This window comes from Salmo salar, chromosome ssa12 (assembly GCF_905237065.1).
Source record: "Salmo salar chromosome ssa12, Ssal_v3.1, whole genome shotgun sequence".
Taxonomy (NCBI): Eukaryota; Metazoa; Chordata; class Actinopteri; order Salmoniformes; family Salmonidae; genus Salmo; species Salmo salar.
Genome location: NC_059453.1, coordinates 74,715,401 through 74,736,994, shown reverse-complemented (window position 1 = coordinate 74,736,994; position 21,594 = coordinate 74,715,401). Strand labels below are relative to the sequence as shown.

Genomic DNA, 21,594 nt, shown 5'->3' with positions numbered 1-21,594 from the left:
AGTGTAGTGTAGAGCCGAGCAGTGTAGTGTAGAGCAGTGTAGTGTAGAGCAGTGTAGTGGAGGTTGGGTGTGATGATGATTCAGACTCTATCATCCTGTTGTTGCATCACACTGCATTTGTGCTCTTTCTGGAAATGTGAAGAGAATTTATAGACCTCAGTGACCCATTTTTAAACACCAAATGTGTCTATTGATTATGTAAAGGCAAGGCCAAGTGCATGGTTTTCCTCATGCATATTATGTTTACTCACAAAAGAGAATGTTGACATATTTCTTAACGGACCTTGAGCTCTTGAGTATGGTTTGTCAATTAAACTACCATTTGTTTTTTTCTCCATTGGTTTGGATCATGTCTTTCTTTCACTGTCATCATCACATATTTCCTGCCAACTAACCATTAGATGGAAAAAGTAAACACAGGGATGTGAAGTATACCTGACTTAACCCCTTCCTGTTCTCTTATTGTTTGTTTTGTTTGCGGGGAATGTTTCGGACAGGGCAAAGAGGTATGTGATGGATCCTCAAATCCTGATAACATGACCCCTAACCCCTGCCGTCCCCCACCTGCCATGACCCCTAACCCCAGTCACCCCCCACCTGCCATGATCCCTAACCCCTGCCACCCTCCACCTCCCATATTATGTGATGTACTGAAGATGCCAAATGCCCAGGGATGATCTTAACTGTTCCCATCTCTCTTCGTAGTAATAGCCTTGTACCCCAACTTCTTCCCTTATACTTGTTTTCAGCCCATCCTGGAGAGTTGTGCTTGTGCAGCCCAAAGGGTTGCATTTGGTGATAAAGCAAAACTCAACAAGCACTGTGGCAGTGTCCCTGTCTATCATACTCAGATCCCTCCCACTGAAATCCCCCCCGACCACATCACATCGCCCCCACCCCTCCCGGTCTGGTGCAGTTTTATCTGTCCACCCCAACTGCCACAGCCAACTCTGGTCCCATCCTGCTCTGTGGTGCTGTGTGTTTGGGGAAAGCTGTGTGACAGGTAAGAGAGGTGATCCAGTCACCTCCACCCAACAAGCTGATCCTCCTCCATTGTAGACCTGATTACTCTCAATGGAAAAAGCATGCCATTTGTCTGAGGTAACGTGACCCGTCTGTCCCCTCTTGCATTTCTCAAAATGCATTGTTGTGTGAATTTTCCCATCGGAAATTAACACCAACACTGTCAGTAGACCAGCATAACTAGAAATAGACACATCTTCCACTCCTTCTCAACCCAGTACCCTCAGTCACCTCATCCATGTACCAGTCAGTTTGAGTCGATTCCATTATTATTCAAGTAATTTGGCAAATATAGTAACGTTTCTGTGTATAGTGTATGCCATGGGGAATACAGTTCATGAATTGACGAATGGAAATGAAATCAACCCTAACTGTTACCCAATTCAGCAGCCAATGTGAAGAATCAGTAGATGAATCCTCCCACTGCTTGAGGCCTGTAATGACAGTTTTGTTTTATTTATTGTTATGAGCCTCTCCATTTTGACCCTGAGTCTGTTGCTGGTTGCTGCTGGTGCTGTCATGGCAACCGTCCCATGCCAGAGTGCATGACGCCCATGGGAACATTCACATCACAGAGGTGTGACGATGTGAATGACTGATGGCCAAGTCCTCCACTGGTCCAGAGGACCATGGGCAGGGAGAGGGGGAGCATGGGAGGATGAGTGTTAACCTGCATGAGACCAGCCTGTTCCAGACTCTGTCACTCCACTGATTCTGTCTATCCTATGGGGAGGCTCAGAGCAGCTCTGTATGAATGACTTAGTCAAGGAGCCGTATCTATGCAGTTCTCTGTTTCGCTCTGTGGGCCAACAGAACAGCGCACGTTTAGCCGTGCTCGAGTGCAAAACTGAAACACTGTGCTCAAAGCTGTAAAGTGTCCCCCAGAGATCTCTGTGTGATGCCTCAGAGGGGACAACTTGACTCTTATTGTGAAAACGAGAGAAGAAAAGAGCCCTTATATAGATCGGTGGAGTTACATTATCTTCATTTCCTCTCTAGAGAATGACACTTTGAGGCTTGTATTATAGTTGCATACTCTTATCCTCCATTTGTTTGTCTCTCTATCTTTGTCTATTTCTCCACCTGCCTCCCTTTTCCCCTCTTTCACCCTCTATTTGTTTTTCATCAAACTTTATCTGCACATTCCTCTCCTTCTCTCTTCTGTGTATCTCTGTCTTTCATACCCCTTCTCTCCTTTCTCTTTTTCTATGTATTCCTCTCTTCTCTTTCATTCTACACTCTCTCTCTCTCTCTCTCTCTCTCTCTCTCTCTCCCCCATCTCTCTGTTTTCTCTCTCTCGCTCTCTCCTTCACTCCTCTCTCTCTAGGCATTTGCGTGGTGGTCAGACCTGATGGTGGAACATGCAGAGACCTTCTTGTCTCTGTATGCAGTGGACATGGATGCTGCACTGGAGGTTCAGCCCCCTGACAGCTGGGACAGCTTCCCTCTCTTCCAGTTGCTTAATGACTTCCTGAGGACCGACTGTGAGTGACTCCAACCCCGGCCCGGCCCTGAACCAGGGCTACATTATGAACAAACACACACAGCGTTTAGCACTCCAGAACCATACAGCACATACAGCACATACAGCACACAGTCTGGAGCTTTCATGACACATAGGACTGGGTTTTTATTGAATATTCATTGTGGTTGATCTTGGCGAACTGGAGAAACTAAAAGTGTTGAGATCCAAATTGAGGAGAATATGTTCCGATCTAATATTACTTTCACACTGCATGATCCTTTCTGCATTTGACTCCAGTATAATGAAACGGATGAAGGTAATTGAGAGGACAATGCAGCACTGTGGGAGCTTCTTACTAAGAGCTGAAACTAACATTGAAATGGTTGCTGTGGGCCCTGTAATTATTCGGTGCATGTGACAAATAAAATGAATGAACTGCAGTTGCCGTAGGAGCGCTGTCCAGGGTTCTGGAAGCATGAGTCAGAAGAGAAACACTTACCACTGCCTTTGTGAAGTGAACCTGCACTGGGCTAATTGTCCCAGGGGAATGTCTCATTCTAGTTTGTCAGCCAGGAGTCTGGAAGAATGTAATGTAGTCTGTTGTTCACCTGCAGTGGCTTAATGGACTTGGACTAGAACAGCTTGTTATGTTCACCTGTTACTGCTGCACAATTGGCCACATTCATAGTTGGATTTTCTTTTGAAACAGCTGATTGGTTATTCACATTGCAATGATCATAGCAACAAGAACATCTGGAGACAAGCCAAAAAGAAGGGCGAAATTAATGGTATTTTGATAAATTATAAATTGACATTTATCCTCTACGGGGTCGGTGTCCCCCCCGCGGGACGGTTGAATTAATGTAGGCTAATGAGATTAGCATGAGGTTGTAAGTAACAAAATAAAATCCCAGGACATAGACATATCTGATATGGGCAAAAAGCTTCAATTCTTGTTAATCTAACTGCACTGTCCAATTTACAGTAGCTATTACAGTGAAAGTGTACCATGCTATTGTTTGAGGAGAGTGCACAATTCTGAACTTGAAAATGAAACTGTATGAATAAACCAATTAGGCACATTTGGGCAGTCTTGATACAACATGTTAAACAGATATGCAGTGGTTCATTGGATCAGTCTAAAACTTTGCACATACACTGCTTCCATCTAGTGGCCAAAATCTAAATTGCACCTGGGCTGGAATAATACATTATGGCCTTTCTCTTGCATTTTAAATATGGTACAAAAAAATGCATGTTTTTCTTTGTATTATCTTTTACCAGATCTAATGTGTTATATTCTCCTGCATTCATTTCCACAAACTTCAAAGTGTTTCCTGCACATCAACACGTCATGATATATTAGATTTCATAGTGTACACTTTGCATACAGTATGGTTGATGGACTGTAGCATACACATATGGACTAATCCCATGTAATACTAGTAATTCTGATTTCCATGACTTTGACAGTATAGTTGGAAATGTAAACCTGCCACCATGATATCAACCATCCATCTCCCTCAGGCTTCTCCAGTGGTTTACAGGAGCACAATAACACAGAACACACACAGAGCAGCATCCCAATACTACCAAACCATACCACAGGGGCATTTTACATGGAAGGTCATTTGTTTTGTCTCCCTGAAGCAGCTAGCTTATGTGTCATGAAATAGCCTTAGCACCAGATAGGCGCCAAAGTCAGAGAGCCATTCAAGCAGTTAATGAGGTCTAAAACAGTGGTGGCTGGGAGTAGGGCGAGCCCTGCATCCTCACTCCTGGACAAATACATCGAAGTGTACAGCAGCCACTCAAGTGGCTAATTGGAGAGCGACAATCAGGGAACAAAATAAACATTGCACCTACTGTGTATCATCGACCTTGACGTCTATACACGCGCTCACACACACACACACACACACAGAGGGAGAGTGAGCGAGCGCTCAAAGGGATAAAGAGGAAAATAGACCCACTGTTTGAAGCCATGAGCCATTGCATTAACACACACTGGCCTCCATTTTATCTCCCTTGGTCTGTGTTAGCGTTGCCTTTTTACCAGTTGAATCTAGAGGAAACTTGTCTGGTCTAAAAAAATATATATATATATATATATATATATATATATATATATATATATAGCCATCAGATATACAAAAGAAAGAAAATCTGGTATGGTAGCTTATAGCGAGGAGCTAGACTAATATTAACTGCTACTAAGCTTCCTTCTGATAGGATTCAAAAGGTAAAATCCAGGGTTCTCTCATAGCTTTCATCTAGCCAGTCATTTCAGATCAGCAATCACTCCAAGGAAGACAGGAAGGAGAGATGCATTTTCAAATCATTCTCCCAGAGCTGTTACAGTCACCTCCAAAATGATTGGTACCCTTGATAAAGTTGAGCAAAAAAGACTGTTTAAAATAAATTACAAATACTAAGCTATATTGTATTTAAAAAAATAAGGAAAATGATATTGTTTTATGCTAATAAAATTGCTTGGAGAAAGAGATGTGTCAAAATTATTGGCACATCTAATGAAATAAATAAATAAAATCAAACAAAATGGTGGCCTGTAATGGCTTCCTGTTTCACTGGGGTATAACAATTAGGTAACACACATGTAAAATCCATATATCAACCATCATGGAGAAAGGCAAAGAACTCACAAATGAATAGACAAATGGTTGTTGACTTTCATAGATCAGGCAATAGGTATAAAAACTACTGAAAAACAAAATATACCACTTACACCACTATTCAAGCAGCATTTAAGAAGTTTAAAATCACTGGAACAGTGGTCAACTTGCTTAGTACAGGACCCAAGAGAATCTTTTCCCCACACACAATGAGAAATATGGTTCAGGATTCAAAGAAAAGTCCAAGGGCTACAGTTGGAGAATTACAGAACTTGGTCGAATCTTGGGGTCACCAAAACTACAATTAGATGCCACCTCCATGGCAATAGGCTATTTGGAAGTGTTGTCATCAAAAAAAGCCTTTAGAGAGCAATCAATAAATGTAAACACCTGGAGTTTGCTAAACGGAATTGGCACTTTAGCCGACCTCACAAGTGGTGGGTTTGGCCTAGAAAGTAGGAAGCATATGCAGAAAAGAACCTCATGCCTACTGTAAAATATGGTAGTGGATCTTTGATGTTATGGGGCTGTTTTGCTTCCACTGCTTCTGGGGCCCTTGTTAAGGTCAACGATGTCATGAACTCTTCCAAGTACCTGGACATTTTAGTCAAAACACTGGTTGCCTCTGCCAGGAGGCTGACACATGGCCGCAAGTGAATCTTCCAGCAAGACAATGACCCCAAGCACACATCAAAATCCCCCCAATTTTTTTTATTATTGACAACAAAATCAACATTTTGTAATGGCCATTTCAGTTTCCGGACTTGAACCAATTTTAGTAGTATAAAATAATCGAATTATTATGATTTTTTTTTGCATACAAAATAACTCAGAATTTGTGTTATTTATTTTAGACAAGTATTTTTTTGCTCATTATTATCAAGGGTGCCTATCATTTTGGAGGTGACTGTTCTGATCGTGTTACATTTGAATGAATGACTTCATCTCACCTATATGCTCTGTCCTGTCTCAGATAACCTGTGCAATGGGCAGTTCCACAAACACCTGCAGGACCTATATGCCCCACTGGTGGTGCGATATGTGGACCTCATGGAGTCATCCATCGCCCAGTCCATCCACAGGGGCTTCGAGAGAGAGTCCTGGGAGCCTGTCAAGTAAGGACACCCCTAATATCAACACCCCATTGACATGGTTACATAGCCCGGATGCTACTGTTTCTGCATTCAAGTTGGCTATAGTAGAAATCGACTGATACCCAGGAAATCATAATGCAGTATAGACATACTGTATAAGTAGATGCTAATATCTTTAGTTTTCAGGCTTTCCTGTTCATGTTAACATAAATATTCTGATAAAGTTTTGGTAATCATGTGTACCATATATTTGTACATGAAATATGTTGATATCCACACATGAAGTATGTCTACTTGTGGGCAATTGTGTAAAAATATATGAGTAAGTATTAACACAATTATTTACTAGGTATTTATTTATATTTGTCCATATTGCAGGTAAGACCATCTGAAACTATTTTGTCGGAAACATGTTTCTTGAGTGTTTTGTTTTCCCTAGAGCACGTGTCAAACTCATTCCATGAAGGACCGACCGTCTGCGTGTTTTCACTCCTCCCTTGTACTTGATTGATGAATTAAGGTCACTAATTAGTAAAGAACTCCCCTCACCTGGTTGTCTAGGTCTTAATTGATAGTGGAAAAACCCTGCCCTGGAGTGTTCTTATGGTACCCCTTGTATGAATGACATTGCAGTTTGTTGTCACCATATGTTGAGTTGTCATAAGTCAACTATCTTTTGTCATTAGTCTCTTCATGCTGATAGGACACACTTTACACATTATTTGTCACCATTAGATTTGCCTCTTCAGTTCAATGCAAAGATACCCTTACTTATTTAATTTCAATAACAGATTTTTTTAGTGCTAATTTGCTAGTTTTTTTTGCTAATTTCCTCTCCAATTTTATTTGTTTTCCTTGGCATTGCTTTTATCTAGTTTGTTTCACTTTCCCTTTTAAAACACATCCACATTACCACTGTTACAGGACATTTTTTTCTGTTCTGTTTGTTTCTACACAAGAACCTAACAAGTAATGTGCCTGATTTGAATCTACCAAATGTCAACCTCCAAATGCCCAAAGTAACAAATCTACCGCCAGTTAGCTTCTCAACAATGCCTAGCTTTTCTACACCCAACTGGATTGCAACTACATGTGACTCAGTGTGTATTGAGTCTCTGTTGGAGTCTGAAACATGAAACATGCACATGATATGTTCTTGGCATGAACATATCACATGTCCTCTGGGACGCTGGCCGTCTGGCTGAACTTCTGAAGGTGGACAGCAATATCCAACAGTCTTCATTTCGATGGGGTCAGCTCTGGCCTAAGGGATTTTGCAACAATTTCATTGATTTTAGCGAGTTACAGTTCATATGAGGAAATCAGTCAATTGAATATATTCATTAGGCCCTAATCTATGGAATTCACATGACTGGGAATACAGATATGCATCTTTTGATCACAAATACCTTAAAAAAAAATGGGTCTCACAATGGGCCTCAGGTTCTTGTCATGGTATTTTTGTGCATTCAAATTGCCATCTATAAAATGCAATTGTGTTCGTCATCCGTAGCTTATTACTGCCCATACCCATACCATAACCCCACCCCCACCATGGGGCACTCTGTTCACAACGTTGACATCAGTTAAGAACTCGCCCACACAACACCATACACGTGGTCTGCGGTTGTGAGGCTGGTTGGACGTACTGCCAAATTCCCTAAAATGATGTTGGAGGCGGCTTATGGTAGAGAAATGAACATTCAAATCTCTGGAAACAGCTCTGGTGGACATTCCCGCAGTCAGCATGCCAATTGCACGCTCCCTCAAAACTTAACATCTGTGGAATTGAGTTGTGTGACAAAACTGCACATGTTAGAGTTGCCTTTTATTGTCCCGAGCACAAGGTGCACCTGTGTAATGATCATGCTGTTTAATCATTTTATTGATATACCACACCAGTCAGTTGGATGGATTATCTTGGCAAAGTTGAAATGCTCACTAACAGGGATGCAAACAAATTTGAGCACAACATTTGAGACAAATAACCTTTTTGTGCGTACGGAAAATTTCTGCAAAATTTTATTTCAGCTCATATGGGACCAACATTTTACATGTTGCGTTTTTGATTTTTATTCAGTATAGTTAGCTCACGGCAGCTACTCCACTATAGGTTACAATAAAACTTTGACTGTGGTAAACATTGTAGTCAATTAATCAAATTGAATATATCACATTTTATTCATACAGTAGTTTATAAAACCAAACATGCCTAACTTGCAGAAGTTGGAGAGCTTTGATCAGCCCTTGGTCTCCTGGGGCGTGTCTTTACTGAGGCATGAGCCTCTCAGATACACTCCTACTCTAATACAGAGCATGTTAACTCATTCACCACATGATAATGATCCCCCTTTGTTATCGACGGAATATGACATTTCCCATTTCATTAGTGATTCTGTCAGTTGTAAAACTCCATGTCTACCTGTTAGCTCTGAACGCTCCTCCAGGGGGACCTGGAGGGAGAAAGCGTAAAGATAATTGCAAATCTACAGTATGTTTAGATATGGTGATTAAAAGCACTTATCCTGCACCTTGAGCTACACCTGATACATTATCTATCCCACTTACCAAACCAGAGTGAAACATCTTCAGCACCTACTACTGTGTGTGTGTGTGTGTGTGTGTGTGTGTGTGTGTGTGTGTGTGTGTGTGTGTGTGTGTGTGTGTGTGTGTGTGTGTGTGTGTGTGTGTGTGTGTGTGTGTGTGTGTGTGAGAACAGACTGAGACCCTGGCTGTCGCCAAGTTTTGGATTCCATGTACCCGGTTTGATACCTTGTAAATAAGCACTCAACAGCCAATGAGATGAAGCGGAAGTCTCGTCCAAAGTAAAAGTTGCCTCTGAAGTAAAACTAATAGCAACCACTTTTCACCTCCATCGTTATTAAAGGAATCCATTTTCTGTCAAAGATAGTCCTAAACTAGACGCAGGTTTACTATCCTGTAAATAAGCCAGAAAGACCAAACTCACCTCAAAGGACAACTCTCAAATACTGCATTTACACAAGCACATGGTTGATAATTAGGAAAAAACAGGCTTAGCCAATTCTAAAATATGTAGTTAAACACTGCCAGTGATCTTATGTTCTGTTGCCAGGGCCCCAGTTGTCCCAGTGATCTGATGTTCTGTTGCCAGGGCCCCAGTTGTCCCAGTGATCTGATGTTCTCTTGCCAGGGCCCCAGTTGTCCCAGTGATCTGATGTTCTGTTGCCAGGACCCCAGTTGTCCCAGTGATCTGATGTTCTGTTGCCTGGACCCCAGTTGTCCCAGTGATCTGATGTTCTGTTGCCAGGGCCCCAGTTGTCCCAGTGATCTGATGTTCTGTTGCCAGGGCCCCAGTTGTCCCAGTGATCTGATGTTCTGTTGCCAGGGCCCCAGTTGTCCCAGTGATCTGATGTTCTGTTGCCAGGGCCCCAGTTGTCCCAGTGATCTGATGTTCTGTTGCCAGGGCCCCAGTTGTCCCAGTGATCTGATGTTCTGTTGCCAGGGCCCCAGTTGTCCCAGTGATCTGATGTGTTCTGTTGCCAGGGCCCCAGTTGTCCCAGTGATCTGATGTTCTGTTGCCAGGACCCCAGTTGTCCCAGTGATCTGATGTTCTGTTGCCAGGGCCCCAGTTGTCCCAGTGATCTGATGTGTTCTGTTGCCAGGACCCCAGTTGTCCCAGTGATCTGATGTTCTGTTGCCAGGGCCCCAGTTGTCCCAGTGATCTGATGTTCTGTTGCCTGGACCCCAGTTGCCCCAGTGGTGTTGTTCTACTGGCAGCCATGTTCATGCCAAGGCCCTAGCATGGGGAGTGTGGTTAAAGTAGGCAGTGTTTCGAAATGGAGAACCATCAACGGCTTTTCATTTTTCTCCTACGGCATGTGTTTGAATTGAATGGTGGAAAGACACAAATAAATTTTTAAGCTGATTAAAAAACAACAGAATGGAATCATGCAAAATGATACACCATTATTAAACGAGGCCAAACCAAAGCCAGAGTTTAAAAGTGTTGTTTGTTTCTTTCCATCATATCCCTCTGACCTCCAGTCTGTGGAAGGGAGGACAGATCCCTGTTTACCCTGTGTTGGAGCTCTTACCTATGTGTACTAGCTGTGAGGAGGCCCCAGTGTGGCTGGAGAGAGCTGCTCTCTCTATTTAAATGGTTTAGGGGAAGGGGACAGGGAGTGGGACACAGTCTCCTCCACAGCATCGGAAAGCAACCCCAGAGTTCACTAACTGACCAACCTACAGTGTGCATGGACCCCTACTCTTTCCCCTGTTCTAATAACCACTCAACTCACTGTGATTTTTGATTGGTCAAATACATATTCATGTCTGTTTATTTTTAACCATACACTGATTGGTACCTTGGAGAACGCAATTCATAGAACCACATTGGCCAGGAACAGGTCGACAATAGTGTTTTTCATGAAAAATATTTTAACCCATCAGTAAATGTTAAAAATAACCCAAAGAAATTGAATTCTGAGACCTGGATTTGCCCCATCCTCTTGATGTAGTCTTTTACCCCCCCATGTGTACCCCTGTTAGGTACCAGTGCTATAACCTTTGCCCTGTGATTCCTGTCCAGTAATGGCTCGGGAACGTCAGAGGACCTGTTCTGGAAGCTGGATGCTCTACAGACCTTCATCAGAGACCTGCACTGGCCTGAGGAGGAGTTTGGCAAACACCTGGAGAGCAGGCTGAAACTCATGTCCAGCGACATGATCGAGTCCTGCATCAAACGGTGAGAGGATGGGCCTGAATGAGACACTTACTTACACACAATTACACAAACACATTGTTGGTATGTGTATAGTTTTGCAACCTCTCTCCTTAATCTCCTTGTCTCCAGGACGCGGGTGGCCTTTGAAGCCAAGCTTCAGAAGAGCAGTCGGACCACAGACTTCCGCGTGCCTCAGTCCATCTGCACCATGTTCAACGTGATGGTGGATGCAAAGGCCCAGTCAGCCAAGCTGTGTGCCATGGAGCTGGGACAGGAGGTACAGTAAGCCCCCTACCGACTTCTTTAACTGGTCTTCTATCAGACATACAATACCATCTTATACCAGTCCACCTCCACAGCCTCACACCAACATGCATATTTACACAGTGTTTGAATCAGTGTAAAGTTTTCACCTATTATATTCCAGAGGGAATATAATGTTTATGATTCTATTGATGGCTATGCGATTGCTTTGTCTCCTGATTTAGCTTTTGCTTGAATATGTGATTATGCTGTAGTCGCTTGCTTTTTCACCATCACCATGTCTCTATCTTTCATTTATTTTCTCTATCCTGTGAAAGTTTGTTAGAGATTGGTTAAGCATGGCTAACAATTCAATTGAAATCTCACCCCTGGTTCCCAAATGTATAATTAGCCGTCATTGCAGTCTTCCCCAGTCTTCCAACACTTTTTGTTTTGATTTCATTAACATATGTGTGGATGCTACTGAATATACATAGGGTAGATGTGAGAGTCTTCATATCCGCACAATCTAGAGACAGGTACCAATTACCAGAGCAGAATGAATTAGGCAGAGGTCTTTTTTATGGCTCACGTGGAGACATAAGAATGCTGTCACACTACTGATTAGCATATTGGCCTACTGTGAGACCTGGTAGCAACAAACAAGGGGAGGGAAGAGAGGGAAGCTGGACTTGACATTGTCACTAACATGTTTCTTTCCTTACAGAGACAGTACCATTCCCAAATTGACGCTCTCATAGAGGAGACTGTGAAGGAGATGATCACCTTACTAGTAGCAAAGGTGCTGTTACTGTCTTACTCATATCTGGAAGTGAAATGGCATGAATGTTGTTTTTAATGTGTTGGACTTGCCAGTAACACAACTCACTGTCTGTCAGTTTGTGGTCATTCTAGATAGTGTCCTAGCCAAACTGTCCAGATACGACGAGGGCACTCTCTTCTCCTCCTTCCTCTCTTTCACAGTAAGAATGCACTCCTTCTGTCATTCCCCTCTTTCTCAGTGTACACTGCATACATAACTGGAACCTAATCTTGTAATTATTTTATTCATCATAGGGTAGGAATAGCCATGTTCAAATAATGTCAAGATTTTCCCTCAGTTTTCTCATGATAACACTCCCACTGCAGGAACAGGTTTCCGTAGGTTTCCTGAACATTGTTATAGAAGTCTAATTAACTTTTGAGTACACTTTGCAACTACATTTCCTGGCATGACTGACTTAATGAGCATACTGCAGTCACACACTGAAGCTACACTCACATGAAACAGCTTTTGTAATGAAAGGAAGTTGCACAGTTGGAATCTCAAGTCTTTCCTTTTCACCTATTCTCTCTCTGTCTCATTTCAAGGTGAAAGCTGCCTCAAAGTATGTGGATGTACCTGTAAGTGAAAATAGTGTTGTTATCAGTTCTTGTGTTTCTCTTATCCCAGTCAAAGTGTGTGTGCGTGCATGTGAGTCATTCTTGTATTTGTTTTTGTGCATGCACACGTATCTTGCCATGGTTTTCCATAGAGTCTCAGGACATGTCCAGATGGTTGTCTTTTTTTTGGTTTGGTTGCCATTCATATGGTTATGGGCAGAATCGGCTGGCTAGGCCAGCCATGTGGCACACATTGTGAGTCTCTGTTGTGTTGTGTAACAAAAGCACACCAGGATTCTGCCTCTGGGACAGAACGCTAGCTGTGTTCTGCTTTAAACAGTACCTCAGAGGAGTATCACTTCACTGCCAATCGATCCACATGTCAACAAGGCACTTTTTAAATGAATGCCTTGTCGGTGAATCTGTGATTAGGCCTCTTATGTCCGCGGGCCCAAAGTCCTAGCTTCTGCATGGTAATGGTTGGTTTAATGCACAAAATACAATTACAGTGGAGAAACATACTAATTTGCACCCTTTGGAACCACTCAGGGATGTGTTAACGAACTAAATTCAGTTTACAGTGGCTGATAATTACAAATTCATATTACCTCGTCCACTGGCATGGGAGGATGCGTTTCATATACCGGAGAAGATGCGGGTGTGGGAAAGGCACACACACACACATAAACACGCACATACGTTAACACACATACACACACGCACACACATAAACACACACACAAATTGAGTGTCTTATTTGCAAACTCATTGTCCTGTGTGAATATTTGAGCTGGTATGAGAAATGGCAGCCCTCCTAACAATCTGTTCAGCAGCCTGATCATGTGTTCCTGGCTCCTCTGTTCACTTTGCACTTTCCCAGACTGTTACGGATGATTCTGGGCCAAGTACACATCTCTAATAGGAAGTTCAGTGACAATATCCCATATCTCTGTGTCTATACGCACTGCAAATGAAACACCTCTCCAGAAATGTCAACCATGAACTCAGATTTCTCTGAGATGAAAAGGACAATTTGATAACACTTTAGTGTAATGTTTATTTTAATACCTGTCTGTTTTTCATATGCATGTCTTAAAACTTGACATGACATAACAGTTGATAATAACTTATGTCACTTTGCTGGTCACCATGTTTATTATGGAGTCAACAGAGTTCAGTGCCTTGGTGAGACAATGTATCTGTTTTTCTTTGGCTAATTACTCCTTTTCCCTCTCTTTTTCTCATCTCCCTCTCTCTGTCTCTATGTGATGTGTCCTGCAGAAGCCTGGGATGGATGTTGCTGACGGTTACGTGACCTTTGTGCGCCATTCTCAGGACATGCTGCGGGATAAGGTCAATGAGGAGGTTTACATAGAAAGGTTATTTGATGTAAGTAACCAATGCCTTCTCCTCCCTTACAGGGGGAGGCTCTCCAAAATGTGATTAAACAGTCTGCTCTGAGGGATAAGTCACATTTTCAACAGCTTTCTGCCTTCTCTTCCACAGCTGTACAAGTAGCGCTCTCTCTCGCTCGTTTGCTCTCTCTCTCTCTCTCTCTCGCTCTCTCGCTCTCTCTCTCTCTTGCTCTCTCTCTCTCTCTCTCTCTCTCTCTCTCTATACACCCCCCTTCCTTTACTTCCAAACCTTCCCTCCGGTCTGAATAGACTATTCTCTACCCTGTGTCTATTCTACTGTAGTGTTATGCGTCTTTTTATGTCTGTTTGTTTGAGACATGCAACACCTTGAGGAGGATTATCTTAAGCAGTGTTCTCTCTCTGTGGGTCAGCAAACAAGGGTTAATCAATTGAAGGCCACACAATACAATGCCTTTCTATAAGATGACTTAATACCATCTTTACATCCCCCTGTCTAGATTCTGTCTTCAGCCGTTAGAATACATTGTGTTCCTCCACTAATTGATTTGTAGGAACAGTAATAATCAGATCAAAAGGTTAGGGTTAGTAGGTTCGGTTATCCTGACCAGTTCTCCCATCACTGCTGATCAGTTCCCTACATTAGACTGTATACAAGACATTTGAAACTGTGTCCAATAAATATTCTTCCTCATAGTAGAGACAAACAGGAAGGAGGGCCTCTGACCCTGGTCTTATTGTAATGAGAGGAGATAGAAAGAATGAAATAACGAAAGAAAGGGACCGAGAGAAATACACTGCGTGCAAAATTATTAGGCAAATTGTATTCCTCTGGATTAATTTTATTGTTGAACAAACACAATGCTCTCAGTCAACCCAAAATGTTATTGAACCTCAAACCTGAATGTTTAACAAAGGAAAAGTGAGTTTTGTCTTTCTCAGGGAAATATATAAGTGTGCACAATTATTAGGCAAGTATTAGTGTGCAGAATTATTAGGCAACTAAATTACAACAATTATTTCTCTCAACTCACTTGTTTATTCTCAATTTTTAGAGTAAGTGTAACAAATAAGTAACACAAAATGACAATTATATAACATTTTTGGCCTTTCAAAAATATTCAGTGACCAATATAGCCACCCTTATTTTCAATAACTGCCATGAGCCTTCCATCCATGGAGTCTGTCAGTTTCTTGATCTGTTCACGATCAATTTTCGCTGAAGCAGCAACCACAGCCTCCCAAATGCTGTTCAAAAAGGTGTATTGTCTTCCATCACTGTAAATCTCACGTTTGAGATGGCCCCCCAAGTTCTCAATTGGATTTAAGTCAGGTGAGGAAGGGGGCCAGGTCATTATTCGGGCATCTTTGAGGCCCTTGCTGGCTAGCCAAGCAGTGGAGTACTTGGATGCATGTGATTGAGTATTGTCCTGCATAAAGATCATGGCCTTCTAGAATGCTGAGGACTTCTTCCTGTACCACTGTTTGACGAAATAATCTTCCAGAAACTGGCAGTAGGTTTGGGAGTTGAGTTTCAGTCCATCTTCAACCCGAAAAGGTACAACTACCTCATCTTCAATGATAGCAGCCCATACCAGTACCCCTCCTTCACCTTGCTGGCACCTGACTCAAAGTGGTGCCCTGTGTCCATTACTGATCCAGCCACGGGCCCATCCATTTGGTCCATCAAGAGTCACTTTCATTTCATCTGTCCATAAAACCTTTGAAAAATCTGTCTTCAGGTATTTCTTTGCCCAATCTTGATGCTTCAACTTGTGAATCTTATTCAGTGGTGGTCTTGTTTCAGTCTTCTTGACCTTGGCCATGTCTCTGAGCACTTGACACCTTGTACTTCTGAACACTCCAGGTAGGTTGCAGTTCTGGAATACGGTGGCACTGGAGGATAATGGGTTCCTGGTAGTTTGACATTTAATTCTTCTCAAGTATTTTGCAGTTAATTTGCGCCTTTTCTTCCCCATGCGTTTTTTTGCGCCCCAGTTGACTATTCGCAACAAAACGTTTGAATGTTCGGTGGTCACATCTCAATAGTTTAGCTATTTAAAGAGTGTCGCGTCCGTCTGAAAGGCATTTCACATTTTTGGCTGCCTAATAATTATGCACACCTTGATATAAGGTGTTATTCACTTTCGCCACACCCTCCCTCATTACACAAATACATATCACCTGAAAATTATTAAATCCAATAAGCATTCAAGTTTATATGGTTTGGAGTTCGAAAATGTGAATAGAAACAATGATAAGATCAGAATACTCACTTGCCTAATAATTGTGCACGCAGTGTATAATGTGTGAGTATTAGAGAGTGAATTGTTGAGGGAGAAATGAGAAAAGAGAACACTGTCTTAACCTAGATGATGTTCCAAGCTATTTCTTACCTAAATAATCCTTTGTGATGCATGTTGAGCAATTTGTCCACTGCTCTTTTCAAGGGAGGACCTCAGATTGCACCTGTGTGTGCATGTGTGCGTGTGTTGCTTTCCTGAAGGCCTTCTGGCATGACCTGGCTTCTCTCTTATCAGTCTTCTCTGAGTGAACGTGTCTCTTCTCCATGTTTGTTTCTCTTGCTGCTTTGACCTGCTGTTTGCCTTGTATCCTCTTCTCTCAGAAGAGCATTTCTTCTCTGATTATAGCAGAGGCCTCAATCTCTCTCTCTCTGTATGTCACTCTCTATCTGTTCTCCCTCTGGCAGTACTGTGGCGTATGAAGGTGTCCTGCTGCACTGCAGGACTCCATTGCTGTTGTCCTTTTCTTGTCGCTCCGCTCAACATGACCAAGGCGTGATACTTCTCTGCTGCTGTTTCTGTGTGTTTAGGCTCAGTGATAAAGAAAAAACATAAAAACGCCCTTGGTTTTTCTGTGTATTTTCCTTTTCCTTCCAACTCTTTCTTTTTCTCACTTGAACCACAATTCCTTTCAACTTTTCTTTCAGCTTTACTTTCTAAACCTTTCCAAACACATTTTCATCTGTTTCTGTTTCCCCCCATTCTCGCTTAGCTATATATTTTTAAATGAAACTTATCTCTCATGTCAAATTTGTTTCAACACATTATGCCCAGTGGCATGATTCAGAGTCAAATAATCTTCCTGTGTACATCTACTAACATGGCCCATCTCCCTGTAAATTCACCCCATACATACATACATACATACATACATACATACATACACACATACACACATACATACACACATACACACATACATACACACATACATACATACATACATACATACATACATACATACATACATACATACATACATACATACATACATACACACACACACACACACACACACACATACATACATACATACATACATACACACACACACACACACACACATACATACATACATACACACACACATACATACATACATACATACATACATACATACATACATACATACATACATACATACATACATACATACATACATACAGTGCATTCAGAAAGTTTTCAGACCCTTTGACTTTTTACGTTTTGTTACGTTACAGCCTTACTCTAAAATGGATTAAATACTTTTTTTCCCTCAGCAAGCTACACACAATACCCCATAATGACAAAGCGAAAACAGGTTTTTAGACATTTTTACAACTGTATTAAAAGTAAAAAACAGATACCTTATTTACATAAGCATTCAAACCCTTTGCTATGAGAATCAAAATTGAGCTCAGGTGCATCCTGTTTCCATTGATCATCCTTGAGATGTTTCTACAACTTGGTGGTAAATTCAATTGATTGGACATGATTTGGAAAGGCCCATAGCTGTCTATGTAAGGTCCCACAGTTGACAGTGCATGTCAGAGCAGAAACCAAGTCATGAGGTCGAAAGGAATTGTCCGTAGAGCTCCGAAACAGGATGGTGTCGAGGTACAAATCTGGGGAAGGGTAACAAAAAAATGTCTGCAGCATTGAAGGTCCCCGTGAACACAGTGGCCTCCATCATTCTTAAATGGAAGAAGTTTGGAACCACCAAGACTCTTCCTAGAGCTGGCCGCCCGGCTAAACTGAGCAATTGGGGGAGAAGGGCCTTGGTCAGGGAGGTGACCAAGAACTCGATGGTCACTCTGACAGAGCTCTACAGTTCCTCTGTGGAGAACCTTCCAGAAGGACAACCATCTCTGCAGCACTCCACCAATCAGGTCTTTATGGCAGAGTGGCCAGTCGGAAGCCACTCCTCAGTAAAAAGCACATGGCAGCCCACTTGGAGTTTGCCAAAAGCCACCCAAAGACTCTTAGACCATGAGAAACAAGATTCTCTGGTCTGATGAAATCAAGATTGAACTCTTTGGCCTGAATGCCTAGTGTCACATCTGGAGGAAACCTGACACCATTCCTACAGTGAAGCATGGTGGTGGCAGCAACATGTTGTGTTGATGTTTTTCAGCGGCAGGGACTGGGAGACTAGTCAGGATCGAGGCAAAGATGAACAGAGCAAAGCACAGAGAGATCCTTAATGATCCTACTCCAGAGTGCTCAGGACCTCAACCTGGGGAGAAGATTCACCTTCCAAAAGGCAATGACCCTAAGCACCAGCCAAGACAATGCAGGAGTGGCTTCGGAACAAGTCTCTGAATGTCCTTGAGTGGGCCACTCAGAGCCCGGACTTGAATCCGATCGAACATCTCTGGAGAGACCTGAAAATATCTGTGCAGCAACGCTCCCCATCCAACCTGACAGAGCTTGAGAGGATCTGCAGAGAGGAATGGTAGAGACTCCCCAGATACAGGTGTGCCAAGCTTGTAGTGTCATACCCAAGAAGACTTGAAGCTGTGATCGTTGCCAAAGGTGCTTCAACAAAGTACTGAGTAAAAGTTCTGAATACTTATGTAAATGTCATATTTCAGTTTTAAATTTTTTATACATTTGTTAAAATGTATAAAAACCTGTTTTTACTTTGTCATTATGAATTATTTTGTGTAGATTGGTAAGGGGGAAAAACTATTTTATACATTTTATAATAAGGCTGTAATGTAACAAAATGTGAAAAAGTCAAGGGGTCTGAATACTTTCCGAATGCACTGTACATACAGTACATACATGCTCCCAAGTGGGTCAGCGGTCTAAGGCACTGCATCTCAGTGCTCGAGGTGTCACTACAGACCCTGGTTCGATTCCAGACTGTATCACATCCGGCCGTGATTGTGAGTCCCATAGAGCGGCGCACAATTGTCCCAGCGTCATCCGGGTTAGGGTTTGGCTGGGGTAGGCAGTCATTGTAAATGAGAATTTGTTCTCAACTGACTTGCCTAGTTAAATAAAGTTTAAATAAAATTTAAACATTTTAAAATACATACATGCACTCAGCTCTCTCCAGGATTCAAGCACCCCTCCCTCAACAACCTCCTTGGCATGCAAACAACACTGAAGGACACATTTTGACAGCACACAAATGCAGGGATGCTGCCAAATCAGAGACTATTGTTTGAATTACTCTACATTGCACTTGGAATAGTTTAATATTGTGAGTATTACAGTCAGGTTTGGCAACATCTCCACATTCGTAAGCTGTCAAAATTAGGGTCAAAGGGTGAGGCTCCCTCAAACTAGTTAGTCTAGGATCAGATCACTTAAAACGAACTGCTTCTTAGACAAAAATATTCTATCTTCACCGACACCCCCGATCACACTGTATAGAAGGATCCAAAGCACATGGGGATCATACCACTTAGGCTTGATTTGATTGTTTATTTGTTTTGTTCTTTTAATTCCAGGGATAATAATTTATTCTATTAGAAATTACACAGTAGCATGTGCTGTTGTCTGTAAACTACATTTGGATCCTGTCGGACAGAAACTTAATGCTTTACGTTAGTCTTGCTTCAGATGCTATTTCTTTTAAATATTTCGTAGGGTAACATTAGTACTTTCTGGTGCTTACTTCAAATAATTCTGACCAATGCCAAATGCTATGTCAGGGGTTCCCAAACTTCTTTGCTTTGTGACCCACTAATTCAGGTGTCTTTTGAGTTGCAACCCACCGTAAGGGTTAAGCGGTATAAAAACATACAGACCGAAGAATAAGTAAAAAATATAATCTTGTCAGCTGAGAGAAATGATGCAGTTTCAAAGCTAATCTTGTGTAATTCCACACATCCTGCCATGGAGCTGAAAAAAAAATTGTGCAATTTTATACATTTTGCCATGGAGCTGAGATAACATTTAGCCGTTTTTAAACTAATGTGTTCTTATGCGCAAACATTATAACAAAATCAATGGAGGATTATTGAAAAATGTATAAGTCCATTATCTTTTCTACATACTTTCTATTTGGTTTTAGTCATTTAAATTTACGCAGAAATAATTGTTATATCCCGAAAACGTATTTCCCATCCCGCGACCCACTTGGACTCCTGCCCACTATGTAGTGGTTCTTGTTTTGATGAATTATTAAAAATGTTAAGGTAATCATGAAGTTAGTAAAATGGTAATATGTTATTTATCAGACAAAAAAAATGAACAAGTCAACAGCCAACTGTAAAGTTAATTGTAATCAAAATGACTTTATGTTGGCTAAATACTTTCTTACTGGGATATTCTCCCCCCCCCGCCGCCAATCCAGGATATCCATTTTCATATGAAATTGAGTTTCATTTGAGGTGTTTTGATGGCATCCCATAATAGATGGCTGTGAAGATTATCAGGAGACAAGATTTGAATTGTATTTGATAATAATAGAGACAATTTAATAGATGAGGATGTTGACCTTATAAAAGGACCTTTTGGCCTGAACATTATTATTACTTTGTGTCCTGCTGATCATAAGGGGATTACTTTTGAAATCACGCAATGCCTGCAAACTAATATCCCTTATGTACATTTCACACATGCAGACCAAAACCAAATTCTAAATTCTCTCTTCTGTCTTTTGATCTTCCTTTGACCGGTAATGATTTGTGTCCCCACGTTTTGTTAGTAGGATTGGTACCCATTAGAATAGAGCCAACAGACCAAGGAGCCAACAGACCAATCAGAAGGAGCCATTAGAAGGAGCCATTAGAAGGAGCCATTAGAAGGAGCCATTACAAGGAGCCAACAGACCAATCAGATGCGTGGTGGGCATGTCTTAGCCCTATAGAGCAGCCATACTCAACAGGGGGAACACCATACTGATCCGGACCCAGAACGGGGTCAATACGGACCATGGGTCCCGACTTAAAAATACAATTAAAATAAATTAAAACAATATTTTTTTGGGGGGGGGACTCAGTCTGGCTTTCAACTTAATGCTGTTGAGAGTTGTAATTGTAGAATGCACAAGGTGCAATTTCAAAATGTTGTAGTACATGGGCAGTTTTCCTCTTATGTCATTCACTGACAGACCTTAGAGCTATTTATAACCTGTCAGAAATGGCCAGATGATTAACTACTAGCCCATTTTAGCTAGATAGGTAAGTTAGGCTAACAACATTTTGTAGTTATGTGCCCAGGGCACTGGTGTTCCCCCTCAGCTTCATGGCAAAATGTGTAGAATTGCAGGAAATTACCTTTAAAACAAAACAACAACAAACATCTCCACCAACAAGATGGGTGTGAACAGTTTGAACAGTTTGGGGTTGCATAGATTGCAAGGTGGGGGTTTGTTACTATGCCAATAAATGACAATACCCATTCGGACCTTTGCCATCTAGGAAATTTGTGTGACT

The 21,594-nt window shown here is 41.8% G+C and overlaps 1 protein-coding gene across 6 annotated transcripts in view; it reads left to right on the top strand.

The window, feature by feature from the left end:
• The window catches only part of cadpsa (Ca2+-dependent activator protein for secretion a), a 151,862-nt gene that overhangs the window by 112,901 nt on the left and 17,367 nt on the right, over positions 1-21,594 (top strand). For 3 of the 6 annotated variants that reach the window (XM_045691769.1, XM_014133438.2, XM_014133442.2), the window contains 9 exons: positions 498-506; positions 2,351-2,507; positions 6,095-6,236; positions 10,786-10,941; positions 11,050-11,197; positions 11,891-11,965; positions 12,063-12,146; positions 12,535-12,567; positions 13,828-13,935. In XM_045691769.1, the coding sequence (XP_045547725.1) occupies positions 498-506; positions 2,351-2,507; positions 6,095-6,236; positions 10,786-10,941; positions 11,050-11,197; positions 11,891-11,965; positions 12,063-12,146; positions 12,535-12,567; positions 13,828-13,935 (912 nt within the window). Of the gene's footprint in view, positions 1-497; positions 507-2,350; positions 2,508-6,094; positions 6,237-7,170; positions 7,318-10,785; positions 10,942-11,049; positions 11,198-11,890; positions 11,966-12,062; positions 12,147-12,534; positions 12,568-13,827; positions 13,936-21,594 lie in introns of all 6 variants that reach the window. The other 3 variants (XM_014133441.2, XM_014133443.2, XM_014133444.2) reach the window with 2 other exon arrangements.